Here is a 10535-nt window from a genome sequence, read left to right as displayed (position 1 = left end):
TAGTGTTCCTGGGCTTTTTGGCTTGTGACTACATCATCCCAATTTCTGCCTCTATCTTCATATCACCTTAACCTTTGTATGTGTGTGTGTGTCTGAAAACTTCCTTTACCTTTCTCTTATAAGGATATTTGTCATTGGATTTAAGACCCACCTGGATAGTCCAGGATGATCTCATCTCAAGATTCTTGAATTAATTGCATCTGCAGAGACCCTTTTTCCAAATAAGGTCACCTTCACAGGTTCCAGGGATTTGGACATGAACCTATCTTTTGGGGGGACACCATTCGACCCATTAAATTTTGGTTATTATCCAATAAACTTATATCATTTTAAATGGTGATAATCAAATTATGGCTTTATAATCTTCAATCATGTTGCAATTTATCTACAAACATTCCACTGAAAGTATGTTTTTTTTAAAAAAATTTCACTTTATAAATAATGCTGCAATGAACATACAATTTTGTCCATAGTGTTTCCCTTTTTATGGATTATTTCCTTTGGATACATTCCAAGAAATGGGAATTCTTTGTCAAAAGTTCAATTCCAGTTTTTTTTTTTAAGTGACTGAACATTTTATGCCTTATAAATGTATTGTTAAATTATTTTCTGAAGAGTTGTAACAATTTACCCTGCCATTGGATGAATTTTTCACCACATTCTCACCAATATTTGACAATATCATTCAAATACTGTCACACACGTTTGGAAGACACATTCAAAATGGGGGAAGGTGTAACAGTGTATTTATTCGATCCTATCTTTTTCTCTCTTTCTTGCTTTCAGACAGTCACCAGAGAAAATAAGACAGTGTCTTCAGGCTAAACTTTGCTTAACACATCTAAATAAAGAGAGTCTAATAGAAGAGAATTTAAGATGTGAGAATTTTTTTAAAATGCATGAAATTGCTCATTTCATTAATTCCAACTTTCATGAATCGCATTTCATTTCTTTAATTGTATGTTGTTTGTTTAAAATGAGGAGAACAAGGACAGACTACAAGGAAACTATTCCTTTCTGGCTTTTCTTAACACAGCATATTTCTTTGGGGTTTTACCTTCCACCTTGTCCCGGGAATTAGGATGGGTATTGGACGGTTTTCAGCACTTCTTGGCTGTGGATGGCATCTCCAGATTCCGAGTCGTCCCCCCACCTCCACCTCCACCTCACGAAGACACACCCCTGGCTTTCATGCTCCTAACTCTGGGTAAGAGTAAAAAGCGCTTCCAGCCCCCTTGGATTCTTAAGAGGACACTAAGGACACTACACTTGCGGGTCATGGCAGGGCGTCTCCGCAGCGTCCGGAGCAGATAGCAGAGCACCACCTCACGCGGGGCGTGCAGTGTGGACGAGCTGAGTGAACTGTTTCTGGCCTGCCTTTTCTCCTGGAATGGCTAGGGAAAGGTGTCTCCCCCAAGCGTTCAAACCCGAACCTGTGAGCAGTTACCTCCTCCACCCTCATTTCCCCTTCCGATTAAAAATCAACGTTTTAGTTGTTCTCCCTCCCTCCCTCCCTCCCTTTCTCCCTTTCTAGGTGTAGCATTTCCCCTTCTTTTCCAGCCCAGAGAGGGGCGCCTTTCCAGCTGCTTTTTCCTCACCCATTAAAAAAAAAAGGAAGGAAGGGAAAAAAACAAAATGAGTAACAGGGAGAGGATCGGCTTGGTGCTGAATGAATGGAAGCTGCGGGGCGGGACCCGGGGCACCGCCGCCCTGCCCCCGATGCTGTAGTCCCGCGGCCTGTAGGGCCCTCGGCGGCCCCGCGTCCTCCTCCCGCCCTGGGCAGAGGCTGCCGCCGGCTCCGCGCCCAACGCCTGCCGACACCGCGGCGGCGACCGGGAAGGTCTGAGGGAGGGTGGTTTCCTCCCGCCCCACACCCAGTCTCCGAGCCGGATTGCAGAGTGTCACCACTGGGAGCCGAAAGACGAGCGCAGTTTCCTGGTGGATGGAGCACTCCCTGTAGCCTCGGGGAAGGACCGGGATTTAGAGGAACACTAGTTGAACCCCACCCCGGGGCCGGCGGAGAAGGTATTCCAGGGTCCCCAGCCCAGCCGCCCGCAGAGCCCGCGCGCTCCGAAGGCAAAGCCCGGGCTGGGGGTGGCATGGGAGGGCCCGGCTGGGTTCCCAAAGAAGGGGCGGATCCCTGCGGGAACTCGAGGAGGGGTGGGTGTGAGGCCGGGGTGGGAGGAGAGAAGCGTTTTTGGAGGCTCTGTCCCTTAAAGCTGCCCCATCTCCACCCAAGTTGTCGGCTGGTTGTTCAGGCACGTTTGGCGTTGGCATAGCCCGCCAAGGTGGGGCCCGCAGAGGGGTGGAAACGGTACAGAGCTGCGTACCTGGAACGGCCCGATGAGGTTAACGTGGGGGGCAGAGCGGTCGTGGGGCGCAGGAGTGGCTGTGTACCGCTGGAGAGAGGCCCCCCGCCGGGCCTCCTTGGCCCCTGCGGCTATTCTTGGAGAGGGAGTGCCTGCTGGGGGGCCACGTGGGGAATGGTGCCCACCCGGGGTCAGTTCCCTGCACCCATTACCGCTGGGACGCGCTTCCCCGGCAGCCGGAGCGCTGCCTTGTGCGCCCCTCTCCCCACTCCAGGCTGCGAGCGTCGGGACTCTCCCACTTGGGCCGGGCGAGGCTGGCGAGCAGGAGGTTGAAATGGGCTGGGGCAGCTAGGGCTGAAGTTTTCGACCTTTCCCTGTGGCCTGGGCTTCTTGGAGAGAGGAAGGGAACAAGTACCAGAATACAATCTCGAGTGTATGGTTTACCCGTAGGCCGGTCACACCCAGGGAGTAAGATGACCCACAGGGCAATTCCAGACAATTAAAACAATTAATGATCAACCTTTTCCTAGAAATCATAGGAATGCGTCCGATCTGCCAGCCTGGAACTCTTTCACCTTTCAGGGTGGATAGGATTAGGAACACCTTTTCTTTGATGGATGAGTTACCAGGCGTGAGCAACCAAGGCTCTGACTGCATATTTGGCGGCTGATTTAATCAAGTGTAGAGGGTTCCCACTGTGCCACGAATAAAAACAGGCTAAGAGGAGCAAGGTGACAAGCAAAAATTCAAATGAATCATATTTTTCTGCTTGTTAGAGACTGCATGAAGAGAAGTCTGACACTTCTGTGCAAATGGAAATTTGAGAATTACCCTGTAGTTTCAATTACCCATCTCTCTATTCCCACTTATATGGGTTGGAAATTTGGCTGAGGGGCTATGTAGTCTAAATGTTATATAGCAGGGTAATGGGACTAAATAAATTTTAAAGCAGTCACAAACTGCAAACACAGATTTTTCATCAAAATCTACATTTAGGGCTATTTGTGTATGAGGTTTCTAGGAGAAGACCAATGGCTTTTTACTAACCAGACTCATTTTGCAATATTTCATCTGTAGTTATTTCTCAGGATCCAGGTCTTTGTAATTGCTTTTCCTATTTTTGAGGGCATCTTCTCCACTGCTTTATTAATTAATTCCTACCTTACTCTAATTTCTAACTATTGGTTATAATTATCTAAAAAATAGATCTAAATCACCCTGAGCTTTTAAATCATACAACCACTGGAGAAATTAAAGTTAATGATAACATACTTTCCCTAAGGGAAGCTAATTGTGCTACATTTCTCCTTTAATGTGGAGAATGTGACACCTAAGTACAGAAGAAGAGGCAGAAGCTTTCCTTTAAGGGGGTGAAAACAAATAAAATAGTTTATATTTGAGTATCATATTAGGGCTTATAAAATGTATGTTCATCTTGACCATTTCACCATCTTCTCTCCTATCTCCTGAAGATGCACTCCTGAGTGCATTTCTCACAACTTCTGGGTTGCTTTAAGAATTCCTCATGTTTTTGTGTTGATGCACATGCACAGACAGACAGTCGTGAAAACTCACTCCTTCACAAATACGATCTTGAGGGGGGTCATGCATAATGACCACCAGCATTCTTGGCCCTGCCAATCTTTTCTGATGTGGTGGGCTCTGTGAGAACATTTATTAGTCTTGAAAAGTCATGCTGAATGCTTTATTATAAGACCACTTTGAGAATCTGATAAAAGTTATGGAATATGAAAAACAAACATGTACATTAGCACTGAATCCTGCCAGTCTTCCTGATGCCCAAGCACCCCCATTTTAGATGTCCAAAGGTGCCCAGGTAGGGTCAGCTTCGTGGAAATACAAACTGTGCATTCGCATAGTGCCCTTGCACTTAGAAGGCCTCATGCTTGGTTTAATGGTCTCCTGTCATTGTCTGCTATCTTAATAATCTCCAAATTTTCATTTGCACTGGGTCTCACAAATTATACAGCTGGTCCTGACTCCCAATTCAGAACCCTACTCTAGAAATTACTGACTAGCAGTTTTGTCTCATAGCAATCCCACATGTAAGGTTAGGTCTCCAGCAGAAGCCTGGAAGTTAGCTGCTGCTCACTTATGTTCTCTTGGACTTGTCATTAAGATCCTCTATGACACAGTTTCCTCATTGGCAAAATAAAGACAGCAGACCATATCTTCTACTCTATTCATCTTAAGAGGGTGCTGTGAAGACAAAGTAGGTAAAAAGGGATGATAATTATAAAAATGTTTAGAGAACTTGCTAACAAAGAAATTACTGTCACTGGCTTAACCCTTCTACTCAATTTTCAGAAAAGCTTGAAGAAGGCTGGGTTGCAGAATCTTTATATCATATTATTTTGGTGAAAAAGTAATGTAAAAAGTTACTAAGGTATTCAGGATTTTGAATATTCCTTAAAAATCATCATTTAGACAAGATTGGAATTGGAAACTAAAAATATAGAATAACTTCTTGGATCCCAAAGACACTCCTGAATTAAATTGGTGTTTGGGTCTAATTCATCCAAAAGTTGAACAATGATAACCTGAGAATGACTGAAATGTTTTGAGGAGGTAATCCTCTGTTTAATTTAATTTTTAAAACTACCTATTTCCAAAATCTTGATCAAGTCCCTCTTTTAAATATCTAGGAAATAGCTAATCAATATAAAATGCACATACTACCTTAATCAAGTTGTCTTTACCTTGTGTGACACTGGTGCCTGCTGAAGAGGAACTAAGAAAATTTGGGCAAATCTTTTCTCCTCACCCTTTCCCCCTACCTACTTCTCTCTCTGACCTCAGAACTTATCTTGATCCTATCTCCCTATCCCCACTCAACTCAAACCCTTGAGGAAGAAAGTAGAGTGAAAGGAAATGGGACACACTCCCATATAAAAGCCTTACATTAGTGAGGAGACTAAAAGATAGATGGAGACTCTTTGATGCAACTCCTCAATGCAGAGGCATTCTGTGTACTTAAGGATACAAAGCTCCAGATCCCATACTTGATAAATTTATGACATCATTGAGAAGACAAAATATGTAAATGTCAGGTGTTCATTAACAATAGCAGATAAGTTGTTACAAGGCAATACAAACCACTGTGGTGGTTTGGAGCTGTATGTAACCCTGAAAAACATGTTCTTAAACTTAATCCATTCCTGTGGGTATGAACCCTTTGTAAGTAGGACTTTTTGATGAGGTTACTTCAGTTAAAGGGCGGCCCACCTCATTCAGGATGGATCTTAATCCTACTATTGGAGTCCTTTATAAGCAGACTGAAATTCAGACAAAGAGAAATCCCCAGAGGGAGCAGCCAGAAGCTGAGTATCAATGGAACTGGGAATAGAAGGGAGAGGCCCAGAGAGGCCACCATGTGCATTGCCATGTGACAGAGGAACCCAGGACCAAGGGTCACTGGTAGCCAGCCCCCGAATCCTAGTCTTTGGGAAGAAAGCATCACCTTGATGACACCTTGATTTGGACTTTCTCTTAGCCTCAAAACTTTGCTTTTAAAATCCCCATTGTTTAAGCCAACCATTGCATAGTGTTTGCTTGAGCAACCAAGGAAATTAAAATAGGCCCTAAATGAGTAGTAGAGACAATAAAGTGCAATGAGTTCCCAACAAGAGAATAAGCTGCAATGGTTAGAGTAGCCTAAAAGGAGCAGTATATTAAGATGGCCCTTAAAGTTCTACTCCTAACAGAGATGAAAAGAATGAGACTTCTTGGTGATAAGATCTTCAAGAAAATGCAAACCTGGATGGAACTAAAGTTTCATGTAAGGAAAAGGCAGGAAATTAATCTGTAAGAATATTTCCCACTAGCTTCATTCATGTAATAAATAATTATTAAACCCATTATACGACAAGACACCATGCCCATTGTTCAGCATTTAGTGTTGAACAAAGCAGACATGCTCCCTATCCTTTTGGAACTTACAGACATAAAAAAATAAGCACAAATAAAAACATACAATAATAAATTGTAGTACATAGTATGGAGAAAAATGGGGAGGTATGAGAAAAAAAATAACAGGGATACTGGGAAGGTCTCTCTGACAAAGAAACCTTTAAATTGACATTTGAAGGAAACATAGGGGTTAATTTAACAAAAAAAAAAAAAAAAAGGGGAAAGAAAAGCAGCTTTAGCAGAGGAAATAGCAATTGCGGTAAGAAGAGGAAATGCTGGAAATGTTCAAGAAACACAAAGCAGGCACCTGCAGTGGAGTTTGGTGAGGGAAGAGCTCCACAAGAATGTGGAGGAGTAGCCAGAAATGTGATCACGCAAAATCTCACAGGACTTGATAAAGACTTTCAATTTTTAGTATAAATCCACACAAGAGATTGTACTAATTTATATTTGAAGTAGATCCTTATGGCTATAATAGAGGGAGGAAAGGATTGGATGTAGAAAGACAGGAGAGAATGCAAGTCACCGTACTTGCAGGAATGAGGGAGAGAAGTGGACAGATGTGAGATGTATTTTGAAAGTAGAATTGATACAACTTGGTGATTGAATATGGGGGAGGGGCGGGTAGGTGACATAGAGGAAGTGTGGGAATGAGTCTTCTCAGCAGATACTTCTGATAGTTCATAATCCAGAACCATAGGCTCACATTTATGATTTAGAGTTGCCACAAGAACTGAAAGCTAAAACAAAACTGACAATCCTGATTGGTACCTCTGGAAAATGTAATAGGCTGTTGGGAGAAGGGTGAAAGAAAGGCGGGGAGGAGAGCTTTCTTTTCATATACTATCCTGTACTGTTTGAATTATTTTTAAATCATGCGTGCCTTCCACAATTTTTAGAAAGTTTACTAACATGACAAATATGGCTCCTATTTTTTTGGCTTTTACACATGGATGGACTATGATTTTATTTCCTAAAAAGACAAAAACTGGGGGAGAAAGGTCTAATCCTCCCCGAAGTGATTATTCTAAAACATAAGTCACTCCCCTGCTTAAAACCTTTCACTCCTCTTCCTGTCTACAGCAGTGCTTCCCAAAATGTATTCTGTGAATCATTTAGTTTCTTGGGATGTTGACAACACTAAGTGAAGGAAATAAAAGCTTCTCTGACCACATTATTTTGAGAAACATTTGATTTAACACAGTTGTGTTGGTTTGATGGTCCTATGTACCCCGAAAAAGGCCATGTTCTTTTAATCCCTTCCTGTGAGTACAGACCTATCTTGGGTAGGACCTTTTGGTTAGCTTATTTCAATTAAGAAGTGACCTGCCCCATTCAAGGTGGGTGTTAATCCTTTTACTGGAGTCCTGTATAAAGAGAATAAAAGACAGAAAAAATCCTAGAGAGCTCAGAGACAAACACCTAGAGAGAGCTGACAGAGAAAAGCCCCAGGGATACTAAGAGAGGACCCACAGAAGCTCAGAGAGGAGGCCACTGGAACCAGGAGCTGAAAGCAGCAAGACCTGGGAGCAAAGAACCAGCAGATGCCAGCCATGTCCCTTCCCACGTAAAGAAGAAACTCGGCTGCTAGCAGCCTGTCTTCAGAGTCCAGGTATCACCTTGTTGATGCCTTAATTGAGATGTTTCATGGCCTTAGAACTGAAATTTGTAAACTAATAAATCCCCATTGTAAAATCCATTTCTGGTATATTGCATTCAGGCAGTGTTAGTTAACCGAAACACCAGTTAAGCAGTTTTATTGTGAGAATTCTCAGAGCCTTTAATATACCAATATATATTATGAATCATCAAGAAAGGATAGATATTTTATGCAACATCTCAAACTTATTTAACCTTGAAATGCTTTTTCGGCAGAACATGTAACAGAGTCAGCATTCAGCATAATACGCTTTGGGAAATACTGCCCTATATTAATAGATTAAACCTTTTAACATCCACCACGCTCTATTAACCGTAAGCTTGTCTCATGTCTTTCATGCTACTTAATCAGGGGAAGCAGGAGACAGAAATGACTTTGTTAATAGGCTTTCAGTGATGATGAAAACAACTCTGTGTGAAAAAGAGATACTGAGATATTCACAAGTGGGATTTACAGCCTGTTTATTTCTCCTTTCCTGGCAAGGCTATGCAGACATCGCTGAGGTACATTTTGTAAATCTGTACTCACATAAGGAACTGAAACATGAATGGTGGGGAAGATTTCCCAGGGCCTCTTGTGTTCCAGGGTTGCTCAGAGCCTTATCTGAGATCTGTGATATATCCCTCACAGGGCAGGGCTAGGTGAATGCACAGTGCATCTGTAGAAACAACGATTTGGCAGTGACTCTCCTGCACCCTCTTTTCTGATTCTCCATGCATTTGTGTGGTGGAGGGCTGGAGGCAGGAGAGCAATCTATGACCCAAGAACCCAACAGAGCAGAATAGAGGAAACAGCTCATGACAACGCTACACTCTTGCTCTAGCCCTAGGGTCAGCAAACTACAGCCGGCAGGCCCCTGCCTGTTTTTATACATTCCTTGAGCTAAGAATGGTTCTTATACTTTTAAATAGTTGGAAAGAAATCAAAAGAATATTATTCTGTGGCATGTGAAAATTATATGAAATTCAAATTTCAGTGTTCATAAATAAAGTGTTATTGTAATAGAGCCATGCTCCTTCATTTACATATTACAGCTTCTCTAGTGCTCAAACCTACTTGAGCAGTTGGGACCCACAAAGCTGTCTGTCCCTTAATGTCTGTCCCTAATATTCCTTTACAGAATATATTTGCCAACCCTATCTCTAGCCTATTAAACTCATCAGCCATGGTAATCTTAACTGATTTATTTGTTTCATATATTACAGGGTAAGAAATACCAATAGTTGACTTCCTTGAGGCTCCTCAAACTTTAACATTGGAGTCATGACAATGCCATTTATTGTCATTGACTAGTGTAGCTAATGTTATATATGTGAGGATAAGAAGATAGTCTTGAAGGTGATGATAGCTTTTGAAAGTTATTCAAACTTTTGAACTCATATATAAAGGATGACCACTCAGAAAGACATAACTACAGCTTATCAACCCTAATATTACTTAGCTGCTGAAATATACTGTCTCTGAGAAAGGATCTCCTGAGAATAGTTACCTCTGGTTTTGATGATGAGGCAAATCTATTTTTTTTTTCTATTAATGTGCCCTTATTTGGAAAGAATGATGGCTTAGGAGTGACAGCCTTAACTTTAGATGTCAGAAAGACACATTTTTCTATTCCCACCCCATACCTACTGAATCCTGTTCTTTGGGGTGAGGATCCCCAGGTACTTCATACACAGCCAGCACAGCACAGGTGCAAAATCTGGAAATAAATGGTCCACATAATTTCATGGGGCCTAGAATCAGAAGGCAAGATACTTGAGGCTTGGTGCTTAGCTCTGTCACCACTACCATGAAATCTTTCCAGATCAGGGTGTTCTGTGGGATCACAGGGTATGAAATACCATGCTTATCGCCAGCCATGTTGATCAGGAGAATTTCCATGACTATAACATAGAGACCTAGCTTTAAAAAAGAGAATTTGTTTCAAGTAAGATCTTCATTCTAATAGATAATTTCCCACTTTATTCAACATCTGCATCAAAGGAAAGAACATTATGTGTGTGTGTGTGTGTGTGTGTGTAGTCATCAACAAAGCAATTAAGTAAACAATAAGCAAAAATTAGTCTTACTATAATTACTAGACACTAAGAATATCATGTATTTATTATTTTAGTTATGGTTCATTTTTAAAGTCCTAGGTCATTTCACATCCCTAGCCTCCTCAGACCAGCAAAAGCATTTCAAGCTGCAATTGACAATATGTGTCCCCATAAGGCTTTTGGACATACTATTTTCTTGTTTTTAAGGCACTTTAACTTCTCAGGCTTCTCCAGAGAGGGCCCCAAAACAGAGATGCACAAACTTGGAATGAGGAAGGGAAAATAAAAACTCTTCCTGTGAAGCTGTGTAGAAAAGGTAAAAACACAGCCTTCAGAGCCACTTAGCCATCCTTCCACCAGCTGAGGAGTTATTGGATCAGTAACATTCCCTGGTGAATAACAAGATGACACAGGAGACAGGAATGATATTTTCTGAGTCAAGAAATGAGAAAAAGTCATTGTGACACACCCCGTATTTTAGTCATTTTAGAAAAATTGTGAGCTATTTGTCACAGGTCATTGAGAGGACACATTCCACAAAAGTCCATACAACCCCCAGGTGTCCTTGAAGGCTGGAGAGTTGGGAAGTAGAAGACC

General features: G+C 42.1%; 2 protein-coding genes across 3 annotated transcripts in view; one reads left to right on the top strand and one right to left on the bottom strand.

The window, feature by feature from the left end:
- Nucleotides 1–1902: 1902 nt before the first annotated feature.
- Nucleotides 1903–10535, top strand: part of FAR2 (fatty acyl-CoA reductase 2) — a 211036-nt gene continuing 202403 nt past the window's right edge. For both annotated transcript variants that reach the window (XM_037845229.1, XM_037845230.1), the window contains exon 1: nucleotides 1903–2025. The gene's annotated coding sequence lies outside the window, so the exon portion shown is untranslated. The remainder of the gene's footprint in view (nucleotides 2026–10535) is intronic.
- Nucleotides 2255–10535, bottom strand: part of LOC119542866 (uncharacterized protein C3orf14-like) — a 75390-nt gene continuing 67109 nt past the window's right edge. Inside the window, exons 3-4 of the mRNA XM_037847481.1 lie at nucleotides 2522–2698; nucleotides 2255–2330 (exon numbers count right to left, since the gene is read on the bottom strand). Of these exons, the coding sequence (XP_037703409.1) occupies nucleotides 2255–2330; nucleotides 2522–2698 (253 nt within the window). The remainder of the gene's footprint in view (nucleotides 2331–2521; nucleotides 2699–10535) is intronic.

The sequence above is a fragment of the Choloepus didactylus genome, chromosome 8 (assembly GCF_015220235.1).
Source record: "Choloepus didactylus isolate mChoDid1 chromosome 8, mChoDid1.pri, whole genome shotgun sequence".
Classification (NCBI taxonomy): Eukaryota; Metazoa; Chordata; class Mammalia; order Pilosa; family Megalonychidae; genus Choloepus; species Choloepus didactylus.
The sequence above is the reverse complement of the archived record's forward strand: the minus strand, read 5'-3'. Positions and strand labels throughout refer to the sequence as shown.